Below are 21,082 nucleotides of genomic sequence, written 5' to 3'. Positions count from 1 at the left end.
AAATCAGATCCTGCAGGGCCCTGGTCTCATGAGACACAGCGTTCCACCAGGCCGGGGCCAGTGTTGAAAAGGCCCTGTTTCTGGTGGGGGCTAATCTGACTTCCTTAGTGCCCAGGACCTCTAGGGTGTTGCTATTCATGTACCTTAAGGTCCTCCACGGGGCAGACCAGGAGAGGCGGTCCCCTAAGTACGAGGGTCCTTAAAGACACCCAGCTTCCTTAGCCCAGGCTGTGTGTGGTGCATCTCCTGTGGGGCAGCCCGTGAGTGGGATCCTAGATCTGTCCCTCTTGTGTGAAAGGGATGCCCCGTGGGGTGGGAAGGGCCAAGAGGGCTGAAGGAGGGGGGCGCTCTCTGCTGGGCAGAAGCCACACTTCCTGAATTGATGCTCCTGGTGGGGAGCGGGGTGTGTTTTGAGGGCAAGCAAAGCTCCCCACGAGAGCATTGGCCTCATGCCTCTTCTCCCCTTCTCCCCCCCCCCCCAGTGCTGCATCGACGACTACAGGGACATTGTGCAGCTGCTGCTGGAAGCCGGGGCCGACGTCAACGCCTGCGACAGTGAGCTGTGGACTCCCCTGCATGCCGCCGCCACCTGCGGGCACCTGCACCTGGTGGAGCTGCTCATTGACAAGTAAGGGCCACGAGGGAGACCCCCCCCCGGGCCAGGAGGTGGGCCCCGCTGTTGGAGTTGCGTTCGACCGAGCGACTCCTCCGCCGATCGAGCCCTTCGGAATCGCCTCCGACGTGATTAACGCCCTGAGCCTCTTATGAGGCTCCAAGCACGTTCCCATTATGCAGAGTATCCAGCAGCAGAAGTAACGAGATTTATCAGCTACATTGCAAAGAGTTTTATTATTATTGTTATTATTATTATTATTATTATTATTATTATTAATAATAATAATAATACATTTTTATTTATACCCCGCCCTCCCCAGCCAAGACCGGGCTCAGGGCGGCTAACAATCAATAATAAAAACAAGTTGATTAAAATACAATTTTAAAAAAGATTAAAATACAACATTCAAACATTAGGATGTAGCCTCTTCACAGGAGGAGAAATGAAAAAGAAAGAGGGGGAGGGAATCAAACTGATTCTAAGCCAAAGGCCAGATGAAACAACTCTGTCTTACAGGCCCTGCGGAAAGAAATCAGATCCCGCAGGGCCCTGGTCTCATGAGACAGAGCGTTCCACCAGGCTGGGGCCAGTGTTGAAAAGGCCCTGCCTCTGGTTGAGGCTAGTCTGACTTCCTTAGGGCCCGGGACCTCTAGGGTTTTGCTATTTATGGACCTTAAGGTCCTCTGTGGGGCATACCAGGAGAGGCGGTCCCGTAGGTACGAGCTTATTACTAAGCTACACAGACAGAAAAGAAATCATCCTCTTTCTGTGAGAGCAGAGAGCAACTGAACAACAAAGGAACAGGAAACCAGTAACGTCACATCCGTCTCCTGTCTTCCGTGAGACTTCCAACAGTCTGGAATCCCAGGAATGTAAACAGAGTCCTGTGACTCCAAAGCGCTGCACAGTGGCACAAACAGAAACTAACACCCGCTTGGGCATCTCTGCAGGGCCCCTGACAAGGGGCCACACTTTGAAACCTGAGCGGGGAGGCCCTTGCACTAGTTGAGCGTAGGAACCTGCCTGGTGTAGGGCTTCGGGGAGGGTCTTCTCGTGAGCCGGAGGCGCAGTGGGGCTTTGTTGAGGCTGCTCAGCTTCCCCGCCCAAGAACTGACACATGGGGCAGCACAGCAGCCACCGCTTTAGCCTCCACAAAGTCCCGCTGCACCTCTGGATCGCAAGGAGACCCCATAGCACCTGTGGGCTCTGGGGAGGGTCTTCTCGCAAGTCACCTGCCACTTCTGGGTTCCTGGCACCGCACGTGTGTGCAATCTCATGCAAGTGGGGAGTTGCAGGGGTCTCTTTCTCTTCTTTCTTCAGTGGGATGCCTCCCATCTCTAAGCTGTTAACAGGATCCGGGCATCCTTGCGACCCACTGCACTCGCCGTGGGAGGCAGCCTGCCCCTCCTCCCCATGGCATCATTACCAGGCTCCTCACCTCACCTGGAATTGAGGTCACGTTCTTGGGCTGTGCTGCAATTGTTTTGGATCTCACTTGTAGGGCTGTAAATATTTAACAGGCTTGCATTGTTGGCAGAGCAACTGTGTCACTGGCGTAGTTGGCTGCCTGCAGGGGATCTCCTGCCCGGCCAATGAGCGAGCTTTCTGCAGAAATCTGTAGCAGTCCCTTTCGCCTTGTGGCAGAGAGTTCCCCAGCTGCTGTGCCTTGAGTTGCGGGTCTCCCTGCCTGGTGAGGGCCCCTGTATCCTTTGCCTCACGTAGACAGGCTTAAACAGGAGGGAGCATGAAGGAAACCGTCACAGATTGCGAATGGGGGATAGGTAGAAATGGCCTTGCTTCCTCAAAAACAGCAGCTTGTTTTTTTTTTATATAAGATATTTATTAAAGTTTTAAAGATTTATATAAAATAGAAAAAACAAAAAAACAAACAGAAACAACAAAAATACATACAAAACACATACAACAACAAATATAATTTCAACCCCCTATATTCATAAAACTTACTTTCCCGACCTCCTCATACCTCCCCTCTCTGTATTCCAATCTCAAATTAGTTCAATTCAGCAAATCCTTCCCCTAATTTCTGCATAGTTTTTGACCCTTCTTTTCTTAATTACAAAATCATTACAGCTAAAAACCCCTTAATTTCAAAATCAGCATCGTTCTAACATTCAATAATTTTACAATGTTTCTTAAGATAGTCCTTAAATTTCTTCCAATCTTCTTCCGCCGTCTCTTTTCCCTGGTCTCGGATTCTGCCGGTCATTTCTGCCAGTCCCATATAATCTATTACCTTCATCTGCCATTCTTCCACGGTGGGTAGATCTTCTGTCTTCCAATACTTTGCGATGAGTATTCTTGCTGCTGTTGTAGCATACATAAAAAATGTTCTGTCCTTCTTTGGCACCAATTGGCCGACCATGCCCAGGAGAAAGGCCTCTGGTTTCTTCAGGAAGCTATATTTAAATACCTTTTTCATTTCATTATATATCATCTCCCAGAAAGCCTTAATCCTTGGGCATGTCCACCAAAGGTGAAAGAATGTACCTTCAGTCTCTTTGCATTTCCAACACTTATTATCAGGCAAGTGGTAAATTTTTGCGAGCTTGACTGGGGTCATGTACCACCTGTATATCATTTTCATAATATTCTCTCTTAAGGCATTACATGCCGTAAATTTAATCCCGGTGGTCCACAACTGTTCCCAGTCAGCAAACATAATATTGTGTCCAACGTCTTGTGCCCACTTAATCATTACAGATTTAACCGTCTCATCCTGAGTGTTCCATTTCAGCAGCAAGTTAAACATTTTTGACAAGTTCTTAGTTTTGGATTCTAACAATTCTGTCTCCAATTTTGATTTTTCCACCTGGAAACCAATTTTCCTATCTAACTTAAAAACCTCCATTATTTGATAATAATGAAGCCAGTCTCGCACTTTATCTTTCAATTTCTCATAACTCTGCAATTTCCATATATCCCCTTCTTGTTCCAAAATTTCCCAATATTTCGGCCATTTGGACTCCACTCAAAAACAGCAGCTTGGAGCTTTTGCTGGAATTGATGCGCAGGTTTACGGCACATCAAAAGAAGCTCCCGTTTCCACATTATGCGATGAACCTATGGAACTCATGGCTGCAGGATGCTGTGATGGCTACCAACCTAAGTGCCGCTAAGAAAGGAAGACGCAGACAGGGAAACTCAAGGCAGCAGCTAATTTGTGTGGTGACAAGAATGTAAAGCAAGTTAGCACATTCTCTTGTTTTGCATTGTGACGCTGCTGCCTGCAGCTAGCCTTGCCCCCCCCCCCCGGGTTCCAGCGTCTCCCCTCTTCTCCGCTGCTCCCTTCTGACTCCAGGGTGGCCTTGCGGGGGCTCAGCACCCCCTTCCTTGAGGCTGCAGGGCCCTTGCAGGAGGGAGAGGCGGGGTGCTGTGGGGGAGCAGGATCCTGTTTCAGCCGCTCTCCCCAGCCGAGGGCAAGGAGGAAACTCAATCTGCAGCGCTCTCTGAAGAGGACCCACAAAGCATATTTTCCTAGTCCTGCTGCTCTGGAACGGAAATAACTCCTTGTATCTGTTACACAACCAAGAGTTGGACCGTGCCATCGGCAGTGGCCCTGGGCACGGCAGAGGGACGCTTGCTTGCCTGCTTGCCAACCCCTTCTTCCTCTCCTCCTCCAGAGGCGCCAACCTGCTGGCCGTCAACTCGGATGGGAACATGCCGTATGACCTCTGCGAGGACGATGCCACCTTGGACTACCTGGAAACAGCCATGGCTGACCAAGGTGGGTCCTCTCCTCTCGGGCTATTCGGAAGCAGCAGACTTTCTGACTTTCAAGACCCGTTCAGCAGACTCCCTCGGAAGGGGGTGGTCTCTCCTTCCTTGGAGGTTTCTCAGCAGAGGTTGAATGGGGGGGGGCATCTGTCATGGATGCCGTGGTCCCTGCATTGCAGGGGCTTGGACCAGATGGCCCTCGGGGTCCCTTGCAACTCTTAAGCACAGGAGTGTTTTACCAGGGCTGCTGTCGTAGTGCAACGGCATCTGGAGGGCCACAGGTGGCACAGAGGGGGCTGTCGGTGCCCACTAGCCAGGATGCAGGGTGCTGACAGTGCCTAGGTTGCAGGTTCGATCTTTGCATGGGACAGCTGCCTCTTCCTGTTCAGGGAAGTTTTTAATGTGTGGCATTTTAATGTATTTTTAATCTTTGTTGGAAGCCGCCCAGAGTGGCCGGGGAAACCCAGCCAGATGGGCTGGGTCCAAATAAATTATTATTATTATTATTATTATTATTATTATTATTATTATTCCTGCCTTGCAGGGGTTGGACTGCATGATCCTCAGAGTCCCTCCCAACTCCCTTCCAACTGTACTATTCTATGGTTTTGCTCGGCCTCCGCAGTTGGAAGAAACTGCAATAGGGGAGAAAGTGCTCTTGTGCTCAGGTTCTGCTCGCTGGTTTCCTGTAAGAACATGGGCCCTGGGCCTGATCCAGCCACCTCTTCTGGTGTTCTTAAGGAGCAGCCGGAGCCCTGGTGGAGGACGTGTCTCTGTGCAGGTCCTCAGTGCCCCTGCTGCTGGAGAGGAGCTGCCCTGCTTCCTCCTCCTGGCGCAGCAGCACCCCCTTGCCAGCCCTCAGCGGGCTGCTTTCCGTTCATCCTCTTCCTCTCCATCCCCAGGTATCACTCAGGACACCATTGAGGAGGCCCGTTCCGCTGTGGAGCGTGCCATGGTGGACGACATCCGCCGGCTGGTGAAGGAAGGCGTGGACCTGAATACGCCGCTGGACCACAGCGCTACCCTGGTGAGATGGGTGCGCAGGGCCTGGCTTTGAGGCGGGCGGTGGGAACGGGGACGTCTCCCCCCATGTCGCTTTAAGTGCTGGCATCTCCGTTCCCCCCACAAAGCCCAGAGAAGTTGCCAGGCCCAGGATCTTTCTTTCAGGAGAAGGATGGCAGAACATGTAAGATTTAAGGGCATCTGAAGGCCACCGTCCCAGCCCACAAAATGCAGTCCAGTGAGTCTGCCTGATCTATTCTCTGCCTCTGCTGTTTCAAAGAAGAGGGAAACGGCTCAGGTGGTGTTGAGCTCCAAGCCAGGAAAGCTTTTCACTTACAGTGGTACCTCGGGTTACATACGCTTCAGGTTACAAACGCTTCAGGTTACAGACTCCGCTAACCCAGAAATAGTACCTCATAGTACTTGAATAGCACCTGAACTTTGCTTCAGGATGAGAACAGAAATCGTGTTCCGGTGGCGCGGCAGCAGGAGGCCCATTAGCTAAAGTGGTGCTTCAGGTTAAGAACAGTTTCAGGTTAAGAACGGACCTCCAGAACAAATTAAGTACTTAACCCGAGGTACCACTTATTTGCTTATTTTCTAAAATTTATACACCACTTGATTGGTTAAAAAAAACAAAACACCTCAAAGCGGTTTGTGAAAAAGATGAAACAATAAAATTACCAATAAGAAAAATAAACAACAATAATATAAAACTTTCAAAAGTTAAGAACAGCAGTAGACCAAAGAGCAGATTAACACTCGCACCAGCTTTCTGAACATCCGAGTAGACTTATATGAACAAGAATGTTCTTAGCAGGTGCTGGAAAGGGAATAGTGAAGGCTCCTGCCTGGTGTCACTAGGCAGGGAGTTCCAAAGTGTAAAAGATCAAGTTCTTACCAGTGCGGAGCAGATATTATGTGGCGCCAGCAAATCCGCCGTGAAATGGCTTTGAGCATCTCCGTGGGTTTAAGGCAGCGGACGGGCGATCCCACCCAGGTCTTCCTCACCCAAAGCCGCAGCTCAGGCTGAATTGGTGGGACGTGGCTTCTGTGCCCTCCCTCTGAGGGTCCTGCCTTGCCTTTCCTCACTGCCCTCTCTGCCCCGCAGCTGCACATCGCCTCTGCCAACGGCTACCTGGAGGCAGCCGAGCTGCTGCTGGAGCACAAAGCCAGCATGAGCGCCAAGGACGACGACGGCTGGCAGCCCCTCCACGCGGCCGCTTGCTGGGGCCAGGTGAGTGCCAGAGGGCTCCGGAAGGAGGCAATGGGGGGCCGGGGGCCTTGCAGAAGCAGCCTTGGCATGGGGAGCAGCGGACAGTGGCAGACGTTCCTGCAGGGCAAGGTGCTGCCCCCAGTGGCCAAGGCCGCTCTCTGCAGCCTTTTCCTGGCAGATCGTTGACCGTCGTAATCCCATTAATCTGAGTCCGTCTAGAGACCAGATGGCCCTAGTGATCCCCTGCTCAGTTCGATAAGCCAGGGATTTCCTAAGGCAGCTGGCGGTAATGCAAGCAATTAGCCAGCCGTTCCGGGCGTTGGCGGTGGCCGCCGTGGGTACAGGAGCTCTGCAGGAGGGTTCTGGCGCTGTTTGCTAGAACAGCCCCAACCCTGGGGAAGCCATGGGCAGGTTCAGGGTCTGCAAAGCCAGCGCTCTGCAGAAAGAGCTGCACAGACCCCAGGAAAAGTAATAATAATAATAATAATAATAATAATAATAATAATAATAATAATAATAATAATAAAATAATAATAATAATAATTTATTTATACCCCACCTATCTGGCTGGGTTTCCCCAGCCACTCTGGGCGGCTTCCAACAAAACATTAAAATACAATAATTCATCAGATATTAAAATCTTCCCTAAACAGGGCTGCCTTCAGATGTCTTCTAAAAGTCAGATAGTTGTTTATCGCTTTGACATCTGCTGGAAGGGCGTTCCACAGGGCGGGCGCCACTACCGAGAAGGCCCTCTGCCTGGTTCCCTGTAGCTTTGCTTCTCGCAATGAGGGAACCACCAGAAGGCCCTCGGTGCTGGACCTCAGCGTCCGGGCAGAATGATGGGGGTGGAGACGCTCCTTCAGGTCTACTGGGCCGAGGCCATTTAGGACTTTAGAGGTCAGCACCAACACTTTGAATTGTGCTCGGAAACGTCCTGGGAGCCAATGTAGATCTTTCAAGACCGGTGTTATATGGTCTCGGCGGCTTCTCTCAGTGACCAGTCTAGCTGCCACATTCTAGATTAGTTGTAGTTTCTGGGTCACTTTCAAAGGTAGCCCCACATAGAGCGCATCACAGTAGTCCAAGCGGGAGATAACCAGAGCATGCACCACTCTGGCGAGACAGTCCCTAGGCAGGGAGGGTCTCATCCTGCGTACCAGATGGAGCTGATAAACAGCTGCCCTGGACACAGAATTGACCTGCGCCTCCATGGACACTTGTGAGTCCAAAATGACTCCCAGGCTGCGCACCTGGTCCTTCAGGGGCACAGTTACCCCATTCAGGACCAGGGAGTCCTCCACACCCACCCGCCTCCTGTCCCCCAAAAAGAGTACTTCTGTCTTGTCAGGATTCAACCTCAATCTGTGTAGGTCTTTCAAGACCGGTGTTATGTGGTCTCGGCGGCCGTCACCAGTCTAGCTGCCGCATTCTGGAGTAGTTGTAGTTTCTGGGTCACCTTCAAAGGTAGCCCCACAGTAGTCTAAGCGGGAGATAACCAGACCATGCACCACTCTGGCGAGACAGATGGCTTCTAGCCAGGATAGCTCTGCTCTGCTTCCACGGCTGGAGGCAGCAGTGCTTCTGAATCTCATTCCTGGAAACCCCAGGAGGAGAGAGTTGCTCTTGTGCTCAGATCCTGCTTGTGGAGCATCTGCTTGGCTCCTATGAGAACAGGATGCTGGACTCGATGGGCCGTTGGCCTAATCCTGTATGTTCATATGTGAGGCAGCATTCCTCTGATAGCCAGAGGTACCGATTGCCCTCACCTTCCTGCCTCACTGGTGAACTTCCTTGAGTCCCTGGCTGGCCGCTACTGAGGAGACAGAACAAGATGGACCACCCCCATCGTTCTGCCCGGACACTGAGGTCCAGTGCTGAGGGACTTCTGGCGGTTCCCTCATTGCGAGAAGCCAAGTTACAGGGAGCCAGGCAGAGGGCCTTCTCGGTGGTGGCGCCCGCCCTGTGGAACGCCCTCCCACCAGATGTCAAAGAGAAAAACAACTGCAAGACTTTTAGAAGACATCTGAAGGCAGCCCTGTTCGGGGAAGTTTTTAATGTGTGACATTTTAATGTATTTTTAATCTTTGTTGGAAGCCGCCCAGAGTGGCTGGGGAAACCCTGCCAGATGGGTGGGGTACAAATAAATTGTTGTTGTTCTTGTTATTATCATTATCATTATTATTATTAGAGCTGATCCCAGCAGCCTGGCGACTGTCTCATGCTGTCATGGCCGCCTCCCTTTGCTAAAACCTCTTCTCTCCTGCTGGCAGATTCACCTGGTGGAGCTGTTGGTGGCTCATGGAGCAGATCTCAACGGCAAGTCGGTGTTGGATGAGACCCCGCTTGGTGAGTAGGTTGTGGGGTGTATGTGCATCAGAACTGGGGCAGCTGCTTTGGCTTCCTGGGCCCAGGCCTGTTCTATTTCTGTTGACGCTGACGGCTGCGGTGCAAACGGCGAATAGCTTCCAAGGCCAAGAGAACAAGGACCTTGCTTCTTTTTTGCTACTCCACCCCTTCCCATGTCAGAGTCTTCTCCTGCTTCCTTGGGGCTGGGCAGTGGTGGTTGCACTCTGGAAAATACTTAGTGCAAACCTCTGCAGAGAGAATTTCATCGCATCTTATGGCTTCTGCCAGTTTGCAATTTGGGGGCAGGGCTGTAGCTCAGCGGCCGAGCCTTTGCCTTGGGTGTCTGCATGCAGGAGGTGCCATGTTCAGTCCCCAAGGGCATCTACAAGTAGGGATGAGAGAGACTCCTGTCTGAATCCCTGGAGCAGCTACTGCCAGTCCGTGAAGACAATATTGAGCTAGGTGAACCCATGGTCAGACTCAGGGCAAGGCAGTTTCCTAATCACATCGTTCCAAGAATTCTGTGGATGCAGTACTAAAATATTGGGCACGCCTAAATCCCTGAACACAGGGACGCGGGTGGCGCTGTGGGTAAATCCTCAGCGCCTAGGACTTGCCGATCGCTTGATGGCGGTTCGAATCCCCGCGGCGGGGTGCGCTCCCGTCGTTCAGTCCCAGCGCCTGCCCTACCTAGCAGTTCGAAAGCACCCTCGGGTGCAAGTAGATAAATAGGGACCGCTTACTAGCGGGAAGGTAAACGGCGTTCCATGTGCTGCGCTGGCTCGCCAGATGCAGCTTGTCACGCTGGCCACGTGACCTGGAAGTGTCTGCGGACAGCGCTGGCCCCCGGCCTCTAGAGTGAGATGAGCGCACAACCCCAGAGTCGGTCACAACTGGCCCGTACGGGCAGGGGTACCTTTACCTTTACCTTTAAATCCCTGAACTGCCTTGCAGCTACTGGATGAGGCAGTGAGCGAGCGAGCGAGAGAGGCATGCATATCTGTGGTATGACAAGGTCAAAGCACACAAAGCATTTAAAAATCATATTGTCAGGAAATCTTTGTTTAACGTATGGACAAGGTATAAGGATTTGCTTGAAAATAAAACCCCAAGGTGGCTGTCTCCAATGGAAGCGAAAGCTCAGAAAAAGCTCAATATGGAGGCCAAATGGCCGAAATATTGGGAAATTTTGGAACAAGAGGGAGACAGGTTGAAACTACAGAGTTTTGAAAAATTAAAAAACAAAGTGCGTGATTGGCTCCATTATTATCAAATAATGGAGGCATACAATTCGGATAAGAAAATTGGATTTCAGGTGGAAAAATCAAAATTGGAAACATTGTTGTTAGATTCCAAAAGTAAGAATTTGTCAAAAATGTATAACTTGCTGTTGAAATGGAATACCCAGGATGAAACTGAAATCAGCTATGATTAAATGGACACAAGATGTAGGACATAATATCATGATGGCTGACTGGGAACAGTTATGGACCACAGGTATTAAATTTACGGCATGTAATGCCTTAAGAGAGAACATAATGAAAATGATTTATAGGTGGTACATGACACCAGTCAAGCTTGCAAAAATCTATCACTTGCCCGATAACAAATGCTGGAAATGTAAAGAGTCTGAAGGTACATTCTTTCACCTTTGGTGGACGTGCCCAAAGATCAAGACCTTCTGGGAAATGATCTATAATGAAATAAAAAAGGTATTTAAATATACCTTTCTGAAGAAACCAGAGGCCTTCCTCTTGGGCATGGTCGGCCAATTGGTGTCAAAGAAGGATAGAACTTTTTTTATGTATGCTACAACAGCAGCAAGAATACTGATTGCAAAATATTGGAAGACATGAGATCTACCCACGCGGGAAGAGTGGCAGATGAAGGTGATGGACTTTATGGAAATGGCCGAAATGACGGGCAGAATCCGGGACCAGGAAGAAGAGTTGGTGGAAGAAGATTGGAAGAAATTCAAGGCTTATTTACAAAAATATAGTAAAATTGAGGAAGTTTAGAGGGAGTCTGGAAAGAAACTATGTGACTTTTGTATAAATACTATAAAGGACTTAAGTTAAATAGACTGTCGAAGGAATGCGGGAAAGTAAAATTATATTATGTCAAGATAAATTATTGGTTAACAATTTGGGAAAGATGGAAAGAACTTGCTGAAATAATTAATTGAAGCAGAATACAAAAAAGGGAGGCGGGAGGAGGTCAAAGAAACAAGCCAATGAACTTAAGTTAATAAGGTTTAATTTATTTTTCTGTATTCTTTTTTTCTTTTTTGCTGTTTGATTGTTTTTGTTTTTCTTGATATGTTTGTTTGCTGTTGTTTCTTCTTCTTTTTCTGTTTTGTTGTATTTTTAAACTTCAATAAATATTATTTAAAAAAAAAATAAAAGAGAGAGAGAGGGAGAGGGAGAGAGCAGGCTCCTTTGTGTAATAGTAATAGTAATAGTAATTTATTATTTGTACCCTGCCCATCTGGCTGGGTTTCCCTAGTCACTCTGGGCGGCTTCCAACAAAATATTAAAATACAGTAATGCATCAAACATTAAAAGCTTCCCTGAACAGGGCTGCCTTCAGGTGTCTTCTAAATGTCAGGTAGTTTTTTTATCTCTTTGACATCTGATGGAAGGGCATTTCAGAGGGCGGGCGCCACCACCGAGAAGGCCCTGTGCCTGGTTCCCTGTAGCTTTGCTTCTTGCAGGGAGGGAACCGCCAGAAGGCCCTCGGAGCTGGACCTCAGTGTCCGGGCAGAATGATGGGGGTGGATCTACCAAGTGGGTCCACTTGGGTTACGCAGCTGCGAAAAGAGCTTTCAAGCTGCCTGCCTCTCTCTCTGGGCAAGGCCCACTCAGGGCAATGACACTGGACGGCCAGGAGTGCTCGCACAAGATATCGCGGGAACTCGGGCGGCCCTGCGAGATCTCGCAAGAGCACCCTGCAATTGGTGCCCCGAGTCGCCCTTTCTCCTTCCACCCCAAGCAGGGCAAAGAGCTTAAAAGCTCTTTCCACACCCCAAGCGGAAACCCAGCAGAGAAAGAGCTTTCAGGCTCTCTCCCTTGCTTGGAGTTAACTTGTACGATTTCAGCCAGTCCCTCTTCAACCGTGCACATAAGCAGAATTTGGCACTTAAGGTCTGTGCTCTATTTATTTTTTTAAAAGTCTCTAGTCCTTCTGACTAGAGGAAAATCTGACAGTGTCTGTCTAGATCTCGGAAGGGAGGGCGTTGCTGAACTGTGCTTGCCGTGCCGTGTCCTTGCTGCTGGGCGGAGGCTCCAGGTTTGGCAAAGGTGATGGAGGGAAGAAGGGTCTGGTCCAGAATGCCCCCCGCCCCCCCGGTTCCTGACTCCCACCTTTCCTCTTCCTGCCAGACGTGTGTGCCGACGAGGAAGTGCGGGCCAAACTCATGGAGCTGAAGCACAAGCACGACGCCATCATGAAGTCCCACGAGAAGCACAAGTCCCTGCTGCAGCGACGCACCTCCAGCGCCGGAAGCCGAGGGTACGGCGTGTGATGTGGGCTTAATGTGTGGGGCCAGAGTAGCCTGCCAGGCCCAGAAGGGAAGGGCAGGAGGAAGAGGAGCGATAGAGTAGAATAAGAAGAAAGGAGATTCCGAGTTTAGGAGGAACTTTCTGGCTGTGAGAGCTGTTTGACAGTGGAAGGTGTGGGATCTTCTTCCTGGGAGGTTTTTAGACAGAGGATGGAGGGCCATTGGCCAGGGGTTCTCCAGCTGTGATACCTGCATTGCAGGGAGTGGACCAGACCTTCAGGGTCCCTTCTGTGAATTTATGAGTGGGGAGGTGGAGCAAAACCTCTCTGGACGCTCTTTTTTTTCTTCAATTTTTTTTATTGATCTTCCACATCTATAACAAATATAACAAATAAAACACACAAAAGAAAACACATTACAATGCTGAAAAAACAAAATTATGGATGCTTATTACTTCTAAACCCCAATCTAACTTTCATTGTTGTCTGACTTCCTCAAATCCCCCCTAACTGAATTTCATTTATCACCTTGTAACAGTTCTCCAAAAACTTCTTTCTAATAAAATTAACTCCTTCAGTTTACTATCATCTTCTCTTTTCTTAGTCTAAATCCATAATGCTTTACAACTCATTCTTATTCTAATCCTAGCCTATTTGATACTTTCAAGTGACTTCTAATTATCTTAGGTAAAGGGACCCCTGACTGTTAGGTCTAGTCGTGGCCGACTCTGGGGTTGCGGCGCTCATCTCGCTTTACTGGCTGAGGGAGCCGGCATACAGCTTCCGGGTCATGTGGCCAGCATGACTAAGCCGCTTCTGGCAAACCAGAGCAGCGCATGGAAACGCCATTTACCTTTCCGCCGGAGCGGTACCTATTTATCTACTTGCACTTTGAGCTGCTTTCGAACTGCTAGGTTGGCAGCAGCAGGGTCCGAGCAACGGGAGCTCACTGTGTTGCGGGGATTCAAACCGCCGACCTTCTGATCGGCAAGCCCTAGGCTCAGTGGTTTAGACCACAGCGCCACCTGCGTCCCAATCTTCTTATCTTATATTACAGTATTTAGCTAAATACAGTGGTACCTCAGGTTACATACACTTCAGGTTACAGACGCTTCATGTTACAGACTCCGCTAACCCAGAAATAGTACCTCGGGTTAAGAGCTTTGCTTCAGGATGAGAACAGAAAGCGTGCAGCAACGGCGCGGCGGCAGCGGGAGGCCCCATTAGCTAAAGTGGTGCTTCAGGTTTAGAACAGTTTCAGGTTAAGACCTCCGGAACAAATTAAGTTCTTAACCAGAGGTACCACTGTAATCATTAAATTTCTTCCAGTCTTCTTTCTAATCGCGGATTCTCCCAGTCAGGTCAGCCAGCTCCAAAAAGTCCGACATCTTCACCTGCCACTCTTCTGGAGGCTCTCTCTGCTTTGAGGGACTTGTGCAGAAGCGGTTCTCACCCCCTCCCTGCCCCTCTTTCTCTCCAGGAAAGTGGTGAGGCGGGTGAGTGTGACCGAGCGCAGCAACCTCTACCGCAAGGAGCACGAGAAGGAGGCCATCGTCTGGCAGCAGCAGGCTGAGCAGCGGGAGAGCGAAGGGGAGGACGAGGACAGGCAGACGGACGCCGAGCTCCAGCCACACGTCTTGGTGAGGGGGGGCCTGATTCAGACGGGGGGGGGGAGCTTAGCCCCTGCCCTTTTGGCTAGCCGTCTGTGTTTGCTCTCAACAGCCATGCCGCTCTGCTGGGACCCCTTGTCCCATTTCTTTGTCTCCCCCCACAATCAATCAGCCTCAAAAAACGAAGCAGCTCTGCCTTCGAATCAGCTGCAGCTTGAGTTTCAGTTTAATTGGAGGGCTTATTTTTTAATTACCGTATTTTTCACTCTATAAGACGCACTTCCTCCTCCTAAAAAGTAAGGGTAAATGTGTGTGCGTCTTATGGAGCGAATGCAGGCGGTTGAGGTCAAGGCGGTGGCCACCCCTCTGCCACCGCCATTGCTGCAGAATCAATGTCCCAAATGTGTAGTAATTAATTAATTATTAATTAAACTGTCCCCGGATTCATTGAAAAAAATCTGGTCACCTTAGTCTAGCTTCCCCAGCAGGAAGGATTCTGGTCCTTTGGGAAAAGTCACTTCACATTTTCCTCTTGTCTGTCCTTTGAGTCTGTCCTTGCTTCCTGCGGTGCTGGTGCCATGGCTTCATCCTTCCTCCCTCTGTCCTGGCAGGACCCTGAGCCGGCCGTCGCCGTGGAGCCGGGGGAGCAGCTGTCCGAGAGCAACGGCTCGGCCCACCCCAAGCACCTCTACTCCAAGCGCCTGGACCGCAGCACCTCCTACCAGATGGCCACACAGGACGATCCGCCGGCCGGGCTCAGCAAGGAGAAGGCGCGCCACACCCTGGCCGACCTGAAGCGCCAGCGGGCGGCCGCCAAGCTGCAGAGGCCCCACGCGGAGGACTTTTCCCTGGGGCCTGGCGAGGCCCCCATCCCGGACTCGGAGCACAACTCTGTGTATTTCACGGCGGCCAGCGGGGACCCCCCACTCCTCAAACTGACCGCCCCGGCAGAAGAGACTCCGGTGGAGAAGAAGCGCTGTTGTCGGCTGATGTGAGCTCAGAGGGAGGCTCTCCTCTTCCTCCTCCTCGGCACCCTTGGAACCAGGCCTTGCGCCCTCCTGGCTGTGCCTGGTGGGTGCCCGGCGCCTCTGGAGCATGGATGCAGCAGCCTAAGCCAGCTGCTCCCCAAGGGCTTGTCTGTGGGAGAGGCAGCACCCCAGCCCGACGGAAAACCCCAGCTCCCTGCGGTCGCCGGTTCAGAAATATCACCTGCCAAACTACAGTTCCCTGGTCTCTGGAATGCTGCAATGCATGCTAGGATGCGCAGTCCCAAGGGAACAACTTCTATGTGTTGGAGGAGGCAGCTGTCGGGCAGTTTGGGTGCGCTTGTCAGTTCTGAAGGGAGAGTCCCTGCGCTGCTGTCCTGGCAGGTCTTGGGGACAACAAACAAGGAGATTCTGCTGCGTCCATTGCGCTGGTGCCCAGGGCGCAAGTGGAGGCCAATGCCCTCGTCCCGGTTCTGTTCCAGTGGGCTGCTCTGCCTTTGCACAGGGAAGTGGCGGCAGGTTGTGGCTGCTCCGGAATCGCCTGGAGGAGGCCAGGTTTCCTGGGAAAGGGGGACACACGGAGTGAGGGGACCTGTGCGCCTCTGCATTATCCGGTTTGCCCGAAATTATCCTGAATGTTCTCTGCGGAGTTTTCTGTGTCTCTGAAATGAGCTGAAGCGGGTGGGTTGGGTGTTACAAGGGAGCTGGGGGTTGTACTGCACCACTTGCCATCCCAGCGAGAAGGGGGGCAGGAGGGTGGAGGCACACCAACCCTCCCCCAAAAGGCTGTGTGTGGGGCGCCCCTTTCCTGCTCTGTCAGGCCCCCCCACCATGCCCTTCTCCACTTTCCTGGAGCCGATCCGTCACAGAGAAGAAGTGCGTGCTGGGAAGCGCCAGTCGGGAAATGGGTTTCTCATTGGGCAAAGTGGCCCTTAGCTGCTGGAGAGGGGGGCCATTTCTGAGACTGGGGCAGTTGAGGGGGCACCTGTGCCTTGGCAGATGCGAGGAAGGGAAGGGAAGGGGCATCTCCCCATCGCCCTTCGTCTGAGTCCAGCCCTGGCAGAGCGGGTGTCCATGTGGGTCCTGGTCCCTCTGGCCTCTCACTGCCCCTCAAAGCCCCAACAACGGTGACCGCAAAGCATCCCCGGCTGCTTCCGACATGAGCGACGGGGAAAGCAGCCGGTAATTTCGTGCCGCTTTAGACGCAGCCCTGGCCTTCTCCTGCTCTCCTGCTCCTGGGTTGAGGCTGCTCTAGCGACGGAGCTGCTTGCTGGCCCCATAGCCGGCAAGTGGACAGGCCTGCCTCTTCGGAGTGGGGCAAAGCGCTCTTGGGCAAAGCGCTCCTGTTTTGATCATGCCTGGCTGCCTTCCAAAGGCAGCCGCAAACCTTGTGTCTCCGCAACCCGATCGAGGATGTTTCTCTCTGTCTTTACCGTGTGGCCTTCGCCAGCCTTTGCACTCCGGCCCCCATCAGCCCCCCAGGGCTGAGATCCAGGGGGCAACCAGCTGGCAAAGGCTGCTCCTCATGGATTTTTCTATTACCGTTTGTATCCTCTTTTGTCTTAAAAAATTGACAGTGTTTTTCTTCTTCTAATGACTTGTTTATATTTTTCATCCTGGTGTCCCCCCCCCCCCCCCGCCTTTGATAAAGCAATAAATTCAGTGACCTCTCTCTCTCTCTCTCTCTCTCTCTCTCTCTCTCTCTCTCTCTCTCAGCATCCTTGCCAACCCACCAAGGGCTGGCCAGCCACAAGATGGGGTGGGTGCTGGGAATCCGCCCCTCTCCTGAGGACCAACTTAGGTGTTTTCTGCCTTCCTTCCCCTCGGCACATGCCCAGGAGACAGCTGAATTCCTGCCAGGAGCTTGGCTGCCTTGCATCTCGCTTCCCCCACCCCAAAGGAAAAAAAGAATTCCCAGAAAAAGAAAGAGGAAGAGATTTTCCTCCCCACCGTTCCCCTTTTTCAAGTTCCTCCTAAAGGAAGAAGGAGAGCTCCTTTGGGCCTCCCTCCCTTCTGGGGATGCTTTGGTTGCGATTCCTGCATTGCAGGGAGTTGCACTAGGTTAGGGCGGTCCATGCGGCCCTCGGGCCTTTTTGGGGGCACTCAGTGCTGCCTTCCCAAAGCCAGGTAAGCGAGGCGCCAGGGCTGTGACAAGGTCCCAGAGTCCTCCTTCCTCCTTCCCAAAGCCTAGCTGCGCTTTCAATAATAATAATAATAATAATAATAATAATAATAATAATAATAGTAATAATAATAATAATTATACCCCGCCCATCTGGCTGGGTTTCCCCAGCCACTCTGGGCGGCTCCCAGTCAAGTGTTAAAAACAATACAGCGGTACCTTGGGTTACAGACGCTTCAGGTTACAGACGCTTCAGGTTACAGACTCCGCTAACCCAGAAATATTACTTCAGGTTAAGAACCTTGCTTCAGGAGGAGAACAGAAATCGCGCTGTGGCAGCAGGAGGCCTCAGGTTAAGAACAGTTTCAGGCTAAGAATGGACCTCCGGAACAAATTAATTATTTAACCGAGGTAACCACTGTACAGCATTAAATATTAAAAACTTCCCAAAACAGGGCTGGCTCCAGGAAGGCAGCAAGAGAGCTGGGGGGGGGCATCAAATTTAGGCCCTGCTCCCTGTCCCCATGCGGCAGGGCATTGTGCGGCCCACAGCTTACGTGTCAAAGCACTTTAGCAACCCACTTGGTATGAAAAGTTGGACTGGAGAACCCTGGGGTGGTGGTTGTCCCTTTCAACTTTGCAATTCTGTGACCTGCCATGTGGGGAATCCTGCTTCCTCAGCCCCCTGGAGGCCAGCAGGTGGAGCTGATGAGCTGCTCACTCCTCTGGAGGAGGAGGAATTCTCCCTCTGAGTCCTGTCCAGCCCTGCAGTGTAGGCTGGGCGTTCTGCGTTGCTGCCCTTGTGCTTTCCCACCCAGGAGTTGCGCCTCCAGTTCGTCGGCCCAATTGAGGTCTCTCTTCCGGCAGAAAGAGGCCTCTGGTGCCCTGTGTGGCTGAGAGAAGCCCAAAGGATGCCCCTCTTGCTGGCATCCTAATAATAATAATAATTAATAATAATAACTTTTATTTATACTCCGCCCTCCCCAGCCAAGACCGGGCTCAGGGCGGCTAACACCAGATATAAAACAATTGATTAAAATACAACTTAAACACAAGATTAAAATACAGTGTTAAAACGCAGCCTCATTTCAGTAGAAACTCAAATCAGAAACTTTTTGGGGATGAAAACGTCAAGTCTTCACCAAGGCCAACTATCCAGACTGGTCCTACGTGGGCCAGAAAAAGCCAGGGAAGTCCCCAAATAGGAGTTCCATCCTAAGGGTTGAACCTGATTCTCACACCAGGGAGCTTGCTTTGGGGTGCCGCAGCTGGGAAGTGAGGCAGGAGCTGTGAGCTGAAAGGGTTCTACCTTCAATCCAAACCACTAGCGGTTTCACCACGGAGAAAGTGCCACCCGACTGTACAGTTCTGTGATTCTAAACCCAGCAAATGGTCCCTTGCAGAGCCGCGTTTCCGTGCAAGCGGTTTGTTCCCGAGCCCTGGGCTCCCCTGGGGCAGAGAACTTTGTTCAGCAGCTCCCAGGAACCCAGCGGTCACAGAGGGACCGTGCCTTTCAGTAGAAAAGAGCGTTGTCTCTCCTCTTTCCTTCCTCTTCTCCTGGACAGAGTAGCGTCAGGGATGCTGAGGCAGCCCAGCTACGTCACTGGGGCTCCAGGAAGACGTCTGACGTGGCTTAGCAGGAGTTTGGACCCTTGGCGGTTCTGCTTTTGCACACAGACTCCTCATTTCTGCAGGGCTTGCGCCGCAGAGCATCCTTCCAGAGGCTGCCCCACAGCAATGTGAGGCTCTCTGGTTGCTGTCTGGGGGAGGGAGTGGGGGCCTGGGGAGCTTTTGGACCGACCCTTTTCTACCATTAAAAGTGTTTCTGGTAAACAACCCCAGCAGACGTCTGGTTGTGTTTGTGTGGGTCTCTGTACTGAATGAAGGTCCCCCGCCTTCACTCCTGCTCCCCTCTGCACAGCTTGTGGGGGACAATGGGGTTAAGGCTTGACAAAGCTGTGGGGGGGCTTTGCACCAATGTGAACCCTGCTGAATGTTTCTCCCACTACCGCAGAGCACCGTTATGCCCTCATCATTCCCCCCTTCTGTTTTATTAAATTTGCTTAGTAACATAACATTATTATATATATTCTATAAAACAAAGTATACAGAACAAAATTCATTCATACTACAATGCCCAACTCAGAGGGACGTGGGTGGCGCTGTGGGTAAAAGCCTCAGTGCCTAGGGCTTGCCGATCGAAAGGTCGGCGGTTCGAATCCCCGCGGCGGGGTGCGCTCCCGTTGCTCGGTCCCAGCGCCTGCCAACCTAGCAGTTCGAAAGCACCCTCGGGTGCAAGTAGATAAATAGGGACCGCTTACCAGCGGGAAGGTAAACGGTGTTCCGTGTGCTGCGCTGGCTCGCCAGATGCAGCTTGTCACGCTGGCCACGTGACCCGGAAGTGTCTCCGGACAGCGCTGGCCCCTGGCCTCTTAAGTGAGATGGGCGCACAACCCCAGAGTCTGTCAAGACTGGCCCGTACGGGAAGGGGTACCTTTACCTTTACCTTTTTTACAATGCCAACTACATAACATTAATATATATGGTTTCTGAAAAAAAAGGCTTACACAACAAAATCAGTTCAAAATACCATCTGGTTTACTTCCCCCCCTTCCCCCCCTTCCCCCTCCCTCCCCACTCCAACCCCCCCCCCCCAGTCAGGCCGTCCTTCTTCATATCTTTATCCTTATACACAGTCTGTTCATTCGAGCTTGTATCTTAGAGCTTGTATGCTTCCCCCCTTTCCTTCCAGTTCCTGTAAAATGCCCATTTATTTGTGATTCTTTGGCATTTATTTTCCCATCTATCCTCTGCCACTATCGGTGCGAATATTTCTGATTGTACGTATTCAAAAACATAATCATTCCATTTTCCCATATTCTGTTTGGCCTTTTCTTTCCATCCCAAAGCAATAACTGCCATTCCAGCTAGAATCTTGTACAACTCTTGTTTATTACTCTTTACTTTGTTATTTCCCAGTATTCCCGAAAATAACAATGTTCAAATAAACATAGAAGTTAATAGGGATTTGTTATTTTCGGGAATACTGGTTATGCCCTCATCATTATGGTGCAAGGGGAGTTGGGGAGGGGAAATAGGTGCTCAAGGGTGTGTGTGTGTGTGTGTGTGTGTGAGCAGCTGTCATTCATCTGGAATCTAGGAAGTCTCCTTATCCAGAGTCAGACCAGTGTCGTCTGCACAGGCTGGCAGCAGCACTACAGGGCTTCAGGCAGGGAGTCTCTCTCTGCCCTTCCTGGAGATGTCAGAAATTGAACCCGGGACCTTCTGCTCGTAGGTTCTATCAGACAACGGACCATGGGAACTGGGAGGGGCTCCTTTCGTCCTCTTGCTTTCTTGCAGGGGGCGGCTGAAATGTGAGGGATGGGTCTGCTTCCTTCCTGCCAACTCTTTTCCTCTCCTTTTAGTGGGACGCATTAGGCCAACCTGGCATCAAGGAACGGCAGCTCCTGCTTTAGCCATCAGAAGCTTTTGCAGTCTGTCCGTGCAGGAGCTAGGGAAGGGGCACAGCATAGTTGCGTGGCGAGTTCCCACCCCCCAGTGGAAATAATGACACATGACACAATTATTAAGGTTAATGGGCTAAATAAGGCCACAACTTTATTGGTTACAGGTGATGAGCGGTATTGGCTTAGGCATTGGTCCTAACTGACTATATCCGGCTTCAGCCCGTCCACTTGAAGTCCAGGAAGGGTTAACCACCAGTAGGGGGAGTCCTGCTGATGCACATCAACTAGGGACTCCCCTGGGGTCACCGATAGGGGGCGTGCCTTAGGCCCTCACCTCCCCAGGCTTCGGACAGGACCACGCTCCCCGGAATCCTTTACCGGACTACCCTTCAACATGCGGGGCAGGTGATGGCGCTACCTCCCCTCTTCCATCTACAGAGCAATACCAATTCCTACCCGCCAATACCAAGAAAGTTGTGAC

General features: G+C 51.3%; 1 protein-coding gene across 2 annotated transcripts in view; it reads left to right on the top strand.

The window, feature by feature from the left end:
* Positions 1 to 16,684, top strand: part of PPP1R16A (protein phosphatase 1 regulatory subunit 16A) — a 53,057-nt gene extending 36,373 nt beyond the window's left edge. For both annotated transcript variants that reach the window (XM_053395070.1, XM_053395071.1), the window contains exons 4-11: positions 483 to 628; positions 4,258 to 4,361; positions 5,254 to 5,378; positions 6,465 to 6,590; positions 8,843 to 8,918; positions 12,299 to 12,428; positions 13,897 to 14,056; positions 14,638 to 16,684. In XM_053395070.1, the coding sequence (XP_053251045.1) occupies positions 483 to 628; positions 4,258 to 4,361; positions 5,254 to 5,378; positions 6,465 to 6,590; positions 8,843 to 8,918; positions 12,299 to 12,428; positions 13,897 to 14,056; positions 14,638 to 15,021 (1,251 nt within the window). In that variant the 3' untranslated portion in view covers positions 15,022 to 16,684. The remainder of the gene's footprint in view (positions 1 to 482; positions 629 to 4,257; positions 4,362 to 5,253; positions 5,379 to 6,464; positions 6,591 to 8,842; positions 8,919 to 12,298; positions 12,429 to 13,896; positions 14,057 to 14,637) is intronic.
* The last annotated feature ends 4,398 nt before the right edge of the window (positions 16,685 to 21,082 follow it).

Source organism: Podarcis raffonei, chromosome 7, assembly GCF_027172205.1.
Source record: "Podarcis raffonei isolate rPodRaf1 chromosome 7, rPodRaf1.pri, whole genome shotgun sequence".
NCBI classification, from domain to species: domain Eukaryota; kingdom Metazoa; phylum Chordata; class Lepidosauria; order Squamata; family Lacertidae; genus Podarcis; species Podarcis raffonei.
The sequence above is the reverse complement of the archived record's forward strand: the minus strand, read 5'-3'. Positions and strand labels throughout refer to the sequence as shown.